Here is a 16,539-nt window from a genome sequence, read left to right as displayed (position 1 = left end):
TAGCGCCGCAATATTCACTCACAGCGCCCCGAGAGGGAGATGGGGTACTTCCAGTAGCACCCCGTCTCCCTCTTGGGGCGCTACAGGTGCATTTTGGCTGCGGGGACACTAATTTTTTCGGTAAGTAGCACCCTGGCGAAGTTAGCACCCCAAAGGGAGCGCGACCCAATTTTTCTCCCATAGATTTTAGTTTTGAGATAAAGGTCAGTAATGAATGCAGTTGAAATTATTTCAAAAGCCACTTTGCTGTAGCTTGTCTCATTCCATCTTAACATTTGTATAAGCAATATTTCCACAGTAACCATCGCTGTAGCAGTATAACTGATAAAGGCAGCAGCACACACAGCCCAAAATGGGACAATTGAATATTTATACTCACACAAAGAAGTGTTGAGCTATAAGCAAGGCATTGAGCCACAAAAGGATGCAACTATGAACACTGTACACAGCGGATACTCCAGAGCTCAGCCTTACCCTCCCCGCTGCATTAGCTGCTTTGGAAAACCTGATACTGATAACTTAAAGGCCCTGGCTGTTTTTATTAAGCCACAATTACAATTAGCACCAAGTCCCTTTGTCATTATCATACCAATGGGTTATCTTCCTAACATTGTATCTTTATACACATGTATAAAATGGGATCGATTGCACTAGATGTGGTACATTGCCATTCTCTTTCTGGGAATGTGGTCCAACATGAGTTAATATATTTCTTACAAGTGAAAAAACAGTCAGAACTCAGTGTCACCTGCAGCTATCAGATGTTTCCAGGAGGAGGGGACCTAGCACTCACTCTTTCCCTTCCCCCCACCCCCCCACTTAGCCATTCTTCACCCAGACTTTCCAACCTCTTTGGCGGGAGGGTGCTCTAGATGTGCGGTGTAGGTAAGTGAACCCGCAACTTCCCTCTTATACTCCAGTTCCAGAATCCGACCTGAACCCGTCCGGGTGGGGTAAAATGGCCAAGGTTCACAACTCAGTAGAACTCAGTATTCTTTTAAAATAACAACAGAAAATGCTGGAAAAACTCAGCAGGTCAGGCAACATCCGTGGAGAGAAATTTAAGTTGACGTTTCGGGTCGAAACCCTTCTTCAAAACTGGAAAGGAAATAAAATAGATCGAAGGCAAGGCTGCGATCGAACAAAAGAGACAATAAAAGGTATTCGAAGCCAGACGAGATGGTAATAGGCCCGTGGCAGCTGAGATTAGGTGTGAAGTGTACTGGCAGGTAAGACACAGCTGCCAGGTGAGAGAGAAACAAAAGGAAAGGAGTGGCGGTGGGGGCGGGGGAAGGAGGACCCAAAACAAAGGGGTGGAAAAAATTATAAGTAAAAAAGTAATAGGGGCCGAGGTTATGATCTGAAATTGTTGAACTCGATATTGAGTCCGGAAGGCTGCAAAGTGCCTAGTCGGAAGATGAGTTGCTGTTCCTCGAGTTTACGTTGAGCTTCCATGGAACAATACAAGAGGCCAAGGACGGTGAGGTCCAAGTGGGAATGGAGCGGTGAATTAAAATGACAGGTGACCGGAAGCTCGGGGTCACCCTTACGGACTGAACGGAGGTGTTCCGCAAAGCGGTCACCCAATCTGCGTTTGGTCTCCCCAATGTAGAGGAGACCGCATCGTGAGCAGCGAATACAGTATACTAGATTGCAAGAAGTACAAGTAAATCGCTGTTTCACCTGGAAGGGGTGTTTGGGGCCCTGGACAGTGGGAAGGGGGGAGGTATAGGGGCAGGTGTTACATCTCCTGCGCTTGCACGGGAAGGTGCCAGGCGAAGGGGAAGGGCTGTTTGGGGTGATAGAGGAGTGGACTAGGGTGTCTCGGAAGGAGCGGTCCCCACGGAATGCTGAAAGGGGAGGGGAGGGGAAGATGTGTTTGGTGGTGGGATCACTTTGGAGGTAGCGGAAATGGCGGAGGATGATCCGTTGAATGTGGAGGCTGGTGGGGTGAGTGACCGCTTTGCGGAACACCTCCGTTCAGTCCATAAGGGTGACCCCGAGCTTCCGGTCGCCTGTCATTTTAATTCACCGCTCCATTCCCACACGGACCTCACCGTCCTTGGCCTCTTGTATTGTTCCATGGAAGCTCAACGTAAACTCGAGGAACAGCAACTCATCTTCCGACTAAGCACTTTGCAGCCTTCCGGACTCAATATCGAGTTCAACAATTTCAGATCATAACCTCGGCCCCTATTACTTTTTTACTTATAATTTTTTCCACCCCTTTGTTTTGGGTCCTCCTCCCCCCCCCCTTTCCTTTTGTTTCTCTCTCTCACCTGGCAGCTGTCTCTTACCTGCCAGTACACTTCACACCTAATCTCAGCTGCCACGGGCCTAATACCATCTCGTCTGGCTTCGAATACCTTTTATTTTCTCTTTTGTTCGATCGCAGCCTTGCCTTCGATCTATTTTATTTTCTTTCCAGTTTTGAAGAAGGGGTTCGACCCGAAACGTCAACTCAAATTTCTCTCCACGGATGTTGCCTGACCTGCTGAGTTTTTCCAGCATTTTCTGTTGTTATTTCGGATTTCCAGCATCTGCAGTATTTTGCTATCGTACTAGTGTCAGTATTCTTTTAACTGTTTATTGTACTACGGATAACACACAAATGTCAATGCACTGTTCTCTTTAACTTCAAACAGTGCTCACATACAGTGTTCCCTTTAACTTCAAACAGTGCTCACATATACTGTTCCCTTTAACTCTCTTTAATTTCAAACACCACTCACCCCGACGATCACTTGGAGGAGTATGTTTCCATCTGTCCGGATGATCAAACCCATCCACAGTTCCCTTGCAAGTTGCTGAAGTTTGTCCCTAAACGTACCCTTTTTATAATACAAAGATCATACCCGTGACAATTGATTGATGCATCCCCCACTTGATTGGACCATCTTAATCTTGTCTGTTTCTGTAAATCTATAGAGTGCTTAATTTGATCACGTCCCCATCCTGGGTCAGTGAATAGTCCATCATCACACAAGGAAATATTCTCATTCTGTTCGATGTTCAACCATTATCACACAAAGGTGTTTCGATGGGGAAAATTTCCAGGCTTATCAGCATTCTGAAAGGTTGGTGAATGGGTTTTACTCCAGCAACAATTTTGATATTAACATCTCCAAAGGATGAGGGGACCGACCCAGACTCGGTGGAGCCATGGTCGTTACCTGTTGTGTTGATTTGTAAGTCTTGTTAACAGCCTGACCACAGGAGTTCAATGGACAGGACAGTCAGTTAAATTTAAACAAACACATGTCATTGTGTGATCTGATTACTCCAGCTACTTCCTTGGTTAGCATATTCATAAAGTCAATCAATCGTGTCTGTGTCTCTGTATGAATAATTTCCTCCTGCATTCCGTTCGGCACACAGCTTTTTAAAAGTTTGTTTAAAAGTCCCGTTGGTTCCTCGAGGCATGCTGGGATATGAAGCTTGGTCAAGTTCTTATGATTGGTCAATTTACAAAACTGCCTTTACAGTACAGCCGCTTAAGCCTTCAATGTCAGTTTACTTTACGTTAAGTGCATTCTTGCTGCAGGACTGGCTACAGGGGGCACTCGCATGGTCATGGAATTTAAGGGACCTTCCCCAACCCTGCGGGGTCGGCAACGAGGTCCAAGGTGGGTGCGTCTTGGCCCTTACGCACCACCACTGCCCTGCCCCCCCTCCCCTTCCTCCCCCACCCCCCCACCCAGCGGATTATCAAGTCAGAAGTTCTATTCCTTTGCGCATGATTTGATTAAGGCTGTGGTGTCTCCCTCATTACAGTTCTTCTCAGATTTTAGGATCTGAAAGTTTCCAAAGCTGCAAACCACGCAGATACCAGAGGTTATCTGACAATAAATGTTTCATAGCAGGAGGACACAGATTTTCAGAGCCTCTAGCCAGTCACTTAATGGTTTGAAATTATATAATTTATATTACACTGTACTATGCAACAAAAAAATTATTCTACTGTCCTCTATGCAAATACATAAATTATCAACATGCAAATACATGAGTCGCACTGTATTGTGTAGAAAGAAAGTATTAATTCAGATACTGGTTCTGTGGAAATTATAAGACCCCAAATGAGAACAGGGTAAAACTGGAAACAACCTGCAAACAAGTCATTACAAAAAATTGATAAGATAATGTTTTACACCCCGTCCGATTTAGTTTCCCGTTGACTTTGGAAAAGAAGATCTGACGGGGTGTAAACAGGCTGCCGATTCGCTATCGCCCATTTTGCTCTATCGCCAAAGAACAATTTCACCCCACAAAATTTCAATTGATCATCTGGCATTCTGACACTGTAAGGCTTTGTTTACATGGATGAAAGTTACTGGCCTCCTGAACAATAAGCTGCAGGGCCAGTCTTCAATCAGGACTGCATTCCGTGATAGTCAAGGTAACGACAACACTAAGGGCTAAAAATTGAGTAGCTACTGGAAGCGCCCCGCATCCCTCTTGGGGCGCTGCGAGACAATGGCGCTGCAGCATGTCATGCTGCGGTATTGCAGGCCTTCCTCCCCTTCTTAAAGGGGAGGGGCCTTGCGCAGCGCGACCCGGGGCCCAGCTGGGCCCCCGGGGATCAGGAGTGCTGGCAAAAGAGCCCAGCACTCATGAGAGGTGCCGGGCGATTGGAGCGCAGCCGGCACTCCCCGGGGGTTGGGGGGGGGCATTCAGGAGGCTGGGGATGGGAGCGCAGACAGGTGCTGGCAGGTGGCCAGCAACAAATATGGCCGCCCGCACCTCGCCTTTAAATTGCGCCTCCCCGGCCGCAGGTAGGCCCCCCTGACCCTGTCAGACATAGTGTCCAGTGGTAAGTCTGGGGACGCTCCTGAAGATCGTGGCTGGGGCGCTGCACACGGCGATGACGTCATCACCGGCGGCGCAGCACCACGGAGCGCTACTGGTCAGCGCCGCCACGGGGCACTACCAGTCAGCACCGCCGCTAACCTCACGCTGAATTTTGTGGGAGGCATGGGTGGCGCCGCACCCGGGCGCTAGTTGCTTTGCAACCCGTTAGGGCGCTAACGGGAGGCACAAAGCAACCCAATTTTTACCCTAGTTATTATGCCATTCTTACCTTTCAGGCCGTAACACTGTAGGTTCAGGGGATCACCGATAGTGCCCATGTGGAAACTGGGATGCTGAACAACAATGACATTGCACGTGCAAACTGAAAGGCCCTTGCTCTAATTACTCAAACTAGATATGCCTCCCAAGACAGCAAGCTTTCTCCAAAGCCATTCGCCTGCAGCATCACATCTGGTTGTAGCATTGTAAACCAGTTTGTCCTAGAACAAGCAAAATGCTCAGTTGTAAAAACAAAGTGCTGATAAAAAAATATAAAGGCAAAATATTGCGGATGCTGAAAATCTGAAATGTAAATAGAAAATGCTGGAAATACGCAGCAGACCAGACAGCATCTTGTAAAAAAATATAGAATTCGATTCAATTAGAAATTCGATTAGTCCAGAAAACGGCCGGTGCCACCGCAGGCCAAGGTTAACGGCTGCCTGTAAAAAGAGCGCAGGCAGCAGCGGTATTCTGGTGCTGCCTGCTGAGTTACATGAGCAGAGTGCTGAACCTCTTGTGCAACGCGTTCTTTCCGGCGGTAGCCTCATCAGGAAGCTGAAGGCCGCGTCTCAAGGATTAGTACGGCGTTCTCGAGCAATGTGTTGTTTGGGATAATTTGGAGACGGCTCCTGGGTTTTGCTGGGTCAGGAGGTATTGAGTCCGCTGATGGCCCTTGTAGGGTTGGAGCATTGTGCGCTGCGGCACATTAGGAGGCATTTCTTTGTCCACGGCTCCCCTCTTACTTTCTCGGACATTTGTCTGGGTCTTATGTGGGGTCCACAAATAGTTTCCAGACTGCTTGGTACTCCCACCTTCGCTGGCTGCCATAGGTCCACAGATGTTTCACCCAGATGGTTGCTGTGTGGTGGTTTGTGCTCCATCGTGATGCTGGAGGTGGAGGTGGAGGGGAATGGGGATGGGGATGGGGATGGTAATGCACCATCTTGCAATTCGCAGTGACAGTGCACTAGCCTGCATATCGCAAAGGAGATTCACTCCCTGGTGAGTGGATCTTAAAGCACAGGCTTAGATCTGTAGGGACTGTGGCTGAAAACACCACAAAGACTGTGGCATAGATGTCCTTAAACTGTTGCTGGAGAAATCAATTGAAATAAAAAAAAGTTTTTAGAGGGTAACCTGAACCTCTTGGTCAGGAGTTTACTGGTGTAAATCGTGCAGAAGAGAGTTCAATTAAATTTATAACAGCAACAGACTTTTGAAGAACACTTGGTGAGAATACGGTGTTAAGCCTTTTAAAAACAGACTTCCAAACTTTGCATATTATTTTATCAGTTTCGAAACTAGAAAACCCAATTTATAAAATTTAAGGAAATGCAGTTTTGATTTTTTTCCTGAGATTATTACAACTGTAGTAGAGTATAGTTTATTTTAAAAGTATTTACCTCATGTAATGTTTGACTGACCAGGTGGGAGATTTGATGCAACTCATTGGGAGCAGTTTTCAATCCAATTACTGTACATAGTCTCAGCTCTCCATAGTTACCAGTTATCTCAGTAGCTGTTTACTGTGCGGTTTATAGCTCAATGCTGCTTTCTCCCGGCTCTACACGCTGTCAATGGCTGCACGCATGGGCGTGCTTTAGAGAGAGCGGGAAGAGGAGCGGTGAGCTCCAAAATGGATGAGCGTGCATCAATTCAGCGTCGCACGCCGATTGACGTCACGCTCCTGGTAATTAAAATACTTGCGGCGAGTGCAGGCAACAGCAGCGCTGCCAACCTGCCCAATGTGGCGGCCACCGCATTCCGCGCCGGAAGTGGGCTAACGCAAGGCAGCCGCCAGTTTTTCTACGAAACCGGCCTTAACAGCCCGCATAAAAGCATCGAATTTCTGGGTCACGCTGTTTTATCTGACCATGGATTGAACTGCCTTTGTACATCACTGAGGCATATGCCAGGAATGTTCTCTGGGCATCTCCTGCTCAGCAACTGTAACTTTGGCGTGAATGAGTTTTCACCGAACTTCCACCAAAGTTATGGTGGTGGTGGAGGAGTAGACGTCACGAGGAACTTATCAATGAGAGTGATCTTTGAAATGCACATTCAGCAGCTGGTTTAACATTGGCAGCTCACAGAACAGCATAAAACAAAACCCTCACCTATAAGATATAGGTTTCTTCACTGAAGATATGATCACTGTTATTATCAATAAACTAAAGAACAGCTCAGTTATACAACGCAAGGTAAAGAACATTTTTAAATTTTAATGATTGATAACAAGCATTAAACAGTAAAATACTAAACCACCTTAAAGCTTTCAGATAAATATGCAGAGTAAATACAGTATATACAATTCCAATTAGAAAGATTAACTTTAGAATGAAAATGCTACACTATTTTGCACATTTAATAAATCACAGAGCAAACATTACAAAATAGAAATGAAAAACCTGCAGCTGGAGGAAATCTGAAACATAAACAGAAAATGTTGGGAACACTCAGCAGGTCAGGCAGCATCTGTGCAGAGGACAGACACGTTAATGTTTTGGGTACAAATTCTTCAAAATGTATTTGAAGAAGGGTGTGCACCCAAAACATAAAGTAGTCTGCCATCTCCCACAGGTGCTGCCTGACCTGCTGAATAGTTTCAGCGTTTTCTGCGTAAACATTACACTCATTTGTCAACTAAAACTAGGTGCAGGCAGGTAGTGCAGGGGTCCCCTGTGGACATCCCCCTCTCAAACAGATACACCACTTTGAGTACTGTTGGGGGGGATGGCTTATCAGAGGAAGGCAGCAGCAGCCAACTGCAGAGGGGTGGCTCTGCTGCACAGAACAGGAGGAAAAAGAGGGGTAGAGCTATAGTAATAGGGGATTCTATTGTAAGGGGAATAGATAGGCATTTCTGTGACCGCAAACGAGACTCCAGGATGGTGTGTTGCCTCCTTGCTGCAAGGGTCAAGGATGTCTCCGAGCGGCTGCAGAACATCTTGGAAGGGGAGGGTGAACAGCCAGTTGTCGTGGTGCATATAGGCACCAACGATATAGGTAAAAAGTGGGATGAGGTCCTAAAAGCGGAATATAGGGAGTTAGGAGGTAAATTTAAAAATAGGACCTCAAAAGGTAGTAATCTCAGGATTGCTACCAGTGCCACGTGCTAGTCAGAGTAGAAATAGAAGGATATTTCAGATGAATACGTGGCTAGAGGAGTGGTGCCAGGGGGAGGGATTCAAGTTCCTGGGACATTGGAACCGGTTCTGGGGGAGGTGGGACCAGTTCAAACCAGACGGTTTGCACCTGGGCAGGGCTGGAACCGATGTCCTCGGGGGAGTGTTTGCTAGTGCTCTGGGGGCGGGTTTAAACTAAAATGGCAGGGGGTTGGGAACCTGAGCAGGGAGACAGAGGAAAGGGAAACAAGGATAAAAGCAAAAGATAGGAAGGAGAAAAACAAAAGTGGCAGTCAGAGAAATCAACGGTTTAAATCAAACATGGCCACAGTAAATAATAATTCTAATAGGTCTAAGAGCGTTAAAAAAACAAGCCTGAAGGCTTTGTGTCTTAATGCGAGGAGCATTCGTAATAAGGTAGATGAATTGGCTGCGCAAATAGAGGTAAACGAATATGATTTGGTTGGGATTATGGAAACGTGGCTCAAGGATGGCCAAGACTGGGAACTCAACATCCAGGGGTATTCGATGTTCAGGAAAGATAGGCAAAAAGGAAAGGGAGGTGGGGTAGCATTACTGGTTAAAGAAGGGATTAACACAATTGTAATGAAGGATATTAGCTCTGATGATGTGGAATCTGTATGGGTAGAATTGAGAAATACTAAGGGGAAGAAAACATTAGTGGGAGTGGTATATAGACCTCCAAACAGTAAGGTGGAGGTTGGGGATGGCGTTAAAAGGGAAATTAAAGAAGCATGCAATAAGGGCACAGCAGTCATCATGGGTGACTTTAATCTACATATAGATTGGGCTAACCAAATTAGTAACAATACTGTGGAGGAGGAATTCCAAGAGTGTTTACAGGATGGTTTCCTGAACGAATATGTCGAGGAACCAACCAGAGATCAGGCCATCTTAGATTGGGTATTATGTAACGAGAAAGGATTAATTAGCAATCTTGTTGTAAGAGGCCCCTTGGGTCGGAGCAATCATAATATGATCGAATTCTTCATTAAGATGGAGAATGAAGTAGTTGACTCAGAGACTAGGGTCCTCAAATTAAATAAAGGAAACTACGATGGTCTGAGGAGCGAGTTGGGTAGGATTGATTGGGGAATGTCACTCAAAGGGTTGACAGTGGATAGGCAATGGCAAACATTCAAAGACGGAATGGATGAACTACAGAATTTGTTCATCCCAGTTTGGCATAAAAATAAAACAAAAAAGGTGACTCAACCGTGGCTAACAAGGGAAATTAGAGATAGCATAAGATCCAAGGAGAGGACATATAAATTGGCCAGAAAAAGCAATAATCCTGAGGATTGGGAGTAGTTTAGGATTCAACAAAGGAGGACAAAGGGATTAATTAAGGAATGGAAAATAGAATATGAGAGTAAGCTATCAGGGAACATAAAAACTGACTGTAAAAGCTTTTTTAGATATGTGAAGAGAAAAAGATTGGTGAAGTCAAGCATAGGTCCCTTGCAGTCAGAATCAGGGGAATTTATAATGGGGAACAAAAAAATGGCAGACCAACTAAATACATACTTTGGTTCTGTCTTCACAAAGGAGGACACAAATAACCTCCCAGAGATGCCAGGGAACATAGGGTCTGATGAAAGGGTGGAACTGAAAGTAATCAGTATTTGTAGGGAAATGGTGTTAGGAAAATTGATGGGACTGAAGGCCGATAAACCCCCAGGGCCTGATAATCTACATCCCAGGGTACTTAAGGAAGTGCCCTAGAAATAGTAGATGCATTGCTGGTCATCTTCCAGAACTCGATAGACTCTGGAACAGTACCCATGGATTGGAGGGCAGCTAATGTTACCCCACTATTCAAAAAAGGTGGTAGAGAAAAAGCAGGGAATTATAGACCGGTAAGCCTGACATTGGTAGTGGGGAAAATGCTAGAGTCCATTATAAAAGATGTAATAGCAGAGCACTTGGAAAGCAGTGACAGGATCGGACAAAGTCAACATGGATTTACAAAAGGTAAATCGTGCTTGACTAATCTACTGGAATTTTTTGAGGATGTAACTGGTAAAATAGATAAGGGAGAACCAGTGGATGTGGTGTATTTGGACTTTCAGAAGGCTTTCAATAAGGTCCCGCATAAGAGATTAGTGTGCAAAATTAAGGCACATGGGATTGGGGGCAAGTTATTGACTTGGATAGAGAACTGGTTGGCGGACAGAAAACAAAGAGTTGGAATAAACGGGTCGTTTTACGAGTGGCAGGTAGTGACTAGTGGGGTACCGCAAGGATCGGTCCTAGGACCCCAGCTGTTCACAATATACATTAATGATCTGGACGAGGGAATTGGATGTAATATCTCCAAATTTGCAGATGACACAAAGCAGGGTGGGAGGGTATGTTGTGAGGAGGATGTCGTGAAACTCCAGTACGATTTGGACAGGTTGGGTGATTGGACAGAAACATGGCAAATGCACTATAATGTAGATAAATGTGAGGTTATCCACTTTGGTGGCAAAAACAAGAAGGCAGATTATTATTTGAATGGCAATAGATTGGGAGAAGGGGAAGTGCAAAGAGACCCGGGTGTTCTTGTGCACCAGTCGCTGAAGGTAAGCATGCAGGTGCAGCAGGCGGTTAAGGCGGCAAATGGTATGTTGGCCTTCGTAGCAAGAGGGTTCGAGTACAGGAACAAGGATGTCTTGCTACAATTGTACAGGGCCTTGGTGAGACCAGACCTTGAGTATTGTGTGCAGTTTTGTCGCCTTATCTGAGGAAAGACGTTCTTGCCATGGAAGGAGTGCAGCGAAGATTCACCAGGCTGATACCTGGGATGGCAGGAATGACGTATGAGGAGAGATTGTGTTGATTGGGCTTATACTCACTGGAGTTTAGAAGATTGAGAGGGGATCTCATCGAAACCTAAAAAATTCTGTCAGGCCTGGACAGACTAGATGCAGGAAGGATGTTTCTGATGGCCGGGGAGTCCAGAACCAGGGGTCATAGCCTAAGGATAAGAGGTAAGCCATTTAGGACTGAAATGAGGAGGAATTTCTTCACCCAGAGAGTGGTGAACCTGTGGAATTCTCTGCCACAGAGGGCAGTGGAGGCCAGTTCATTAAATATATTCAAGAAGGAGTTGGATATATTTCTTAAGTCTAAAGGGATCAAGGGATATGGGGAGAAAGCAGGGACAGGGTACTGAATTTGGATGATCAGCCATGATCTCATTGAATGGCGCAGCAGGCTCAAGGGGCTGAATGGCCTACTCCTGCTCCTATCTTCTATGTTTCTATGTTTAAAACTAGATTTAATATTCATTTTAAAAATTACATCACATTTATCAAACTAAGGTATAAGACGTGTCTATTTGGGTTTATTTTTGACAGCCTCCGGTGAAGGATCATACTGTACCTTGCTCTGATATGAAGAGGCTGTGAATTGTTTACGACTGACCGCGCCAGCTCTCTGAAAATTGACAGTAACTCAGCTGCAACCTGACATTTCATCCAAATCCTCTAACTCTGACTGGTTAACAAAGCTAATCACAATACTTTACAATATCTGCCAATGGACTGCTATCAAATCGTATTGTAGGAGTCTCTGCACTCCTAGCAAAGAATCTATAAACTCACTAGTAGTTAACAAACTGAGTTTAATGTACTAAAACTTTACAAAACAAGAAAATGCAGGAGAAGCTCTAAACAGGTCTATTCACTATCACTCCACATGAGGACTAGCTGGAAATGCCCTCTACCTCTGACGTCATGACGTCATCACGTTTCCCGCCGTTGGAACGTCACATGACCCACGTGATGACGTCATCGCGTCAGATCGCGATTTTGTCAATCTAGCTCTGTTTAACCAGAGCCAACATTAAAAGGTAATAAACATGATTAAAGGCAATTGTACCAGTCACTGTGAGAGTCTCTTAGTGGTTTTGCCACATAATGTTATTTCCAGTTACACGATCAATTCAATTTAGCAACCATTGCTGAGTGTGCAATTGCAGTAATTACTGCTTGACAAAAGTTTGCCAATTATAGTGGTGTGTATTTGCTTTATTCTGGCAGTAATGTGAAACTATCCTGAGCTCACTAGCATCTAAAATTCAGGAGAACTAATTAGCAAGAAAGCCTTAAGTGCTATTAACAGAATTTTTTTTTAAACTTTGCAATAACCCAAGACTGGAGATGGAAAATATTTTTTTAAATGTTATTGTTTAAACAACGGCAAGAGAAGTCATCAAGAGCGGTTAATTTTACATATTTTATCTATAAAACATGAATTAACAATACCATTGGAGCTGCATTAATGGTATTGCATATCCAAGCAAGATGAACATGATGGGCTCTGCGTATCCTGTTTCATTTCTATAATGTCGTAGTACTCTCAGTAGAGTCCAGCCCCCCTCACCTAAACCCTCAGCACTCCCACCAAGCTTGGGACGTTTTACTACGTTAAAGGCGCTATATAAATACAAGTTGTTGTTGTTAAGAGCTATAAAAATCTAGCTTCTTTCCTGGAAAGGAATCTGAATGCTTTTGAGTTGTGCGATTGTTTGGTGCTCCAGCCCACTCATTAAAAGCAAGTTAGTTCCTCCTAAAACATGGCAGCTATATTTCATTGTCTCCTTGGGTGCTTATACAGTTGCCTTCAGTTGCCTAGCCAAGACAGCAATCAAGGACGCCTCCACAACCACAAGGTCAAGGTGCTGTGTGATCCACTCAGGTGAGAACTTGTCAAAGTCGCCTAAGCTTGTGGACTAGGGTTTGGAGCTGCTTTACATTTAGATTCGCACACCTCATAAATGTGAGGCATTTTAACCTCTTCACTCAGCCTGATTGTTCCTAATGGTCATTGCTTTTCACATATATATTTTTTTGCAAATGTTTTTAGAGCCAATTTTAATATTTTTCTACATTTTAAGCTTTGATAATATCTCCCAATCTTTTTTGTTATATTTCTCTTCATTTTTCAGCCAATTGTTACCAATACTCTTGCTGGCTGAAAGGTGAATGGCCTGGGCCACCGTCTTCTCCATAGCTGCTGTCAAAGTGTTTGAGTCTGGTAGAGAGGTGGCATCGACAGACAGGGAAAATCTTAGTACTTTTCTGCACCCCTAGATTGATGGCCTTGCCACAGCACAGAGATTCATCTATCACCCCAAAATAAAGGTGAGTTCAAATCAATCTCAGCTGAGACGGAAATATTTTGTTCTCATGAGAATTTTACTACAGCTAGACTATCCTTTATCCGAAAACCTCAGGACCAGCCGTGTTTCGGTTTTCGGAAAATTTCGGATTTCAGAAGGTATTTTATAAGACTGGGAAATTTGTCGGGGGTGGGGGTCGGCGGGGGGTGGGGGTCGGCGGGGGGTCGGGGTCGGCGTCGGCAGGGGGGTCGGCGGGGGTCGGGGCCAGCGGGGGGTCGGGGGTGGGGGTCGGCGTCAGCGGGGGGGTCGGCGGGGGGTCGGGGGTCGGCGTCGTGCGCACGACTTACGCTGAACGAAAAAACTTTCGGTTTTTAGAGGTTTTCGGTTTTCGGAAGTTCGGATAAAGGATAGTCTACCTGTATTATAATTTTGTTTTCGCTAATTCTGAAATTGAACAACTCCTGTGCTTCGCAGATTCCGTTTTCCAGCAATTTATAAAACATGAGCCAATTTGAGTGATCGTCTTCAAGGTTACAACACTGAGCATCATAACGTGAGGTGTGAACAAATAGCAAAGCATAAAGAATGTTGCTTTCAACATAGTTGTCATTCTGGGACTAGTCTGCAAACAGACTATAAAATTACCTATTTGTCGGTTAAAGCAGAAATCTTTGCACTTGTATTTCATAAACACAGTGTTACAGAGTTAGGATCGTATCTGTGTATTAATTTAGGCTCCTTAGTTCAATAAAGCAAATAGGAACCATTTTATCACAGTAAATCAAACATCTGCAAGAAACTTGCAAAGATTTCAGTATAAATAGAATGACCCATGAAACACATGAAACTGAACCCTGAAATATAGTTGATAGGCTTTGGTTGATTTAAGACAGTAATGTTGATCAGTACATTTGAGAGGAGTTCTTCAATTTCAATTAAAAAACTTTAGTTCATCCATTCACTATCCTCGTACTTATTGCACCAGGCAATGTGTAGAGCAGTATCGCAATAAACAAAAATAGGATTAGCAAAATTAGTCCAACAATGATGTGCTTCTTGTAGTTTCTCCAGATCAGATAATAAAGGCACTTGAAAGGGTTGATGAACCAAGAGAAGGAGATATCAGGACGGCTATAGGGAGGAAAGAAAAGCTTATTAAAACAGTTTAAGACCAGTGTGAGTACAGTGTTGATGACCCTTTAAAACTGAAATACTACAAATGTGCTTGTCGAGGGACACAACCCACTGCATACAAGCACAAGATGGCAAATGCCTAAACGTAGGGGGCGACTTTCTGATGTCCGAGGAGGCGGGTTTGGAGGTGGGAAAGGCAGGAAAACCAGAAACAATGAGGGTGGGTTTGGAACCCGCCTCCAACCCGCCTCCACGGAATTTTGCTGGTGCCAGTTTTGGAGGGCGGGAAACGGTCCCGCCTCCAGCTGCCCATAGCGCTTGTTAGGAGGATTAAATGCTCATTAAGGGCATCTCTAAGCCTATTTTGAGAGGCCCTCGTGATTTTTCAAGCATTTCAGCACGTTCCACGACCCTCCTAAACCACGCCAGGTAAACCTGTCGGCTTGACTAGTGGGTGGTCTCCTCACAGCTGCAGGTCCAACAATAGATCGTTTATTTCATCAGGGATTAGTTGCAGGTGCCAGAACTTTGCTTTAAAAAGTCTTTGAGCACTTTTAGCAGGCCTTCCGAAGTCGGAGGTGCTGCAGCTTGAATCTATCAACTGTGGGACCTCCTTGGAAGACCCTCTCTCCGCTTGCAATGAGCGCTTCCCCAACGGAAGCATCTGCAAACAGCATGGGATCCATTCGTTTTCTTTCTCCATGGACCTCAGATTTGGATGAGGAGCATCCACGGCAGCAGCAGAACCAGGCAGTTCAGGAGCAACAGCAGCAGGAGCCTCAGCCTCCTGCTCAGGCAGCTCAGCAGCAACAGCAGCAGGAGCCCCAACCTCCTGCTCAGCCACCTGATGCTGCACGGGGCAGAAGGCGCCAGCGCATTGAGGCACCTCACTGCAGGAAAAACCCCTGACAGAGGGTTTACAGACAGAAGATGAGCCACCTCAACATGAGTGAGCAGCAGTGCCAAAGGAGGCTGAGACTTTCGCGAGAGGTTGTCCGAGAGATCTGCGGACTGCTGCAGCACGATCTGGTGCCCAGAGGAACGGGTGGACACCCCTTACCAGTGCCTGTCAAAGTCACCACTGCACTCAACGTCTTTGCCTCAGGCTCCTTCCAGGGATCATCAGCAGTAGTTCCCAGTCGGCCGCCCACAGTTGTATCACGCAGGTTACCAATGCCCTTTTTGCTAAGGCCCACAATTACATCCAGTTCTCAAGGGATCAAGCAAGTATACCGCCTGTTCGGTTGGCTTTGCAAATATTATAGGCATGCCAATGGTGCAGGGCGTCATAGACTGCACACATGTGGCCCTTAGGGCACCCCATCACAACCCAGCTATCATTGTCAACCGAAAGGGCTTCCACTCCCTCAACGTACAGCTGGTGTGTAACCACAAGAAGGAGTTCTTGCATGTTTGCGCCAAGTTCTGTGGTAGTTGCCATGACTCTTTCATCCTGTGGCACTCTAATGTTCCTCCGCTTTTCTATCTGCCAAACCAACTTAACGGATAGCTCCTTGGTGACAAAGGCTACCCCCTGAAGAAGTTGCTAATGACACTGATCAGGAGGCCAGCTAACGAGGCTGAAGAGCGCTACAATGCCAGCCACAATTCAACCAGGTCCATCATCGAGCAAACCATTGGGTTGTTGAAGATGTGCTTCCGTTGCCTTGACCAATCAGGGGGAGCCCTGGAGTATACAGCATACAGGGTCTCCAGAATAGTCATGGTCTGTTGTGCACTGCACAACATCGCACAGCGTCATGGCTTGCAGCTTCCTGATGAGCAAGTGGCTCAGTTCCAGCACTCCTCAGATGAGGAGGAGGAGGAGGAGGCTGAGGAGGAGGAGGATCTGGAGGAGGAGGAGCAGGACGAGGAGGAGGAGGAGCAGGAGGAGGTCAGAGTGCTGGTGTATCGACCAGCAGCAGTGGCAGCACGTGAGCACATGGCTGCCCAGGATGCAAGGGATGAACTTATCCTGGCTAGATTTGCATAGGTTGCCCAAGTTGACACATGTCCTTGGCTCCATCCAAAGACATCATTGACAATGGACATCACTCTCTGGCCTCCTATCACTCAGGC

At 45.7% G+C, this 16,539-nt stretch overlaps 1 protein-coding gene across 1 annotated transcript in view; it reads right to left on the bottom strand.

Moving 5' to 3' along the window:
- Positions 1–7,272: 7,272 nt before the first annotated feature.
- LOC147082100 (fer-1-like protein 6) overlaps positions 7,273–16,539 on the bottom strand; it is a 199,852-nt gene continuing 190,585 nt past the window's right edge. Inside the window, exon 32 of the mRNA XM_085980446.1 lies at positions 7,273–14,457. Within this exon, the coding sequence (XP_085836572.1) occupies positions 14,277–14,457 (181 nt within the window). The 3' untranslated portion in view covers positions 7,273–14,276. The remainder of the gene's footprint in view (positions 14,458–16,539) is intronic.

Source organism: Somniosus microcephalus, unplaced genomic scaffold (genome assembly GCF_052327205.1).
Source record: "Somniosus microcephalus isolate GS21.2 unplaced genomic scaffold, FLI_Smic_1.0 scaffold175, whole genome shotgun sequence".
NCBI classification, from domain to species: domain Eukaryota; kingdom Metazoa; phylum Chordata; class Chondrichthyes; order Squaliformes; family Somniosidae; genus Somniosus; species Somniosus microcephalus.
Note: the sequence above shows the minus strand (reverse complement) of the source record. Positions and strands in the feature narration are given on the sequence as shown.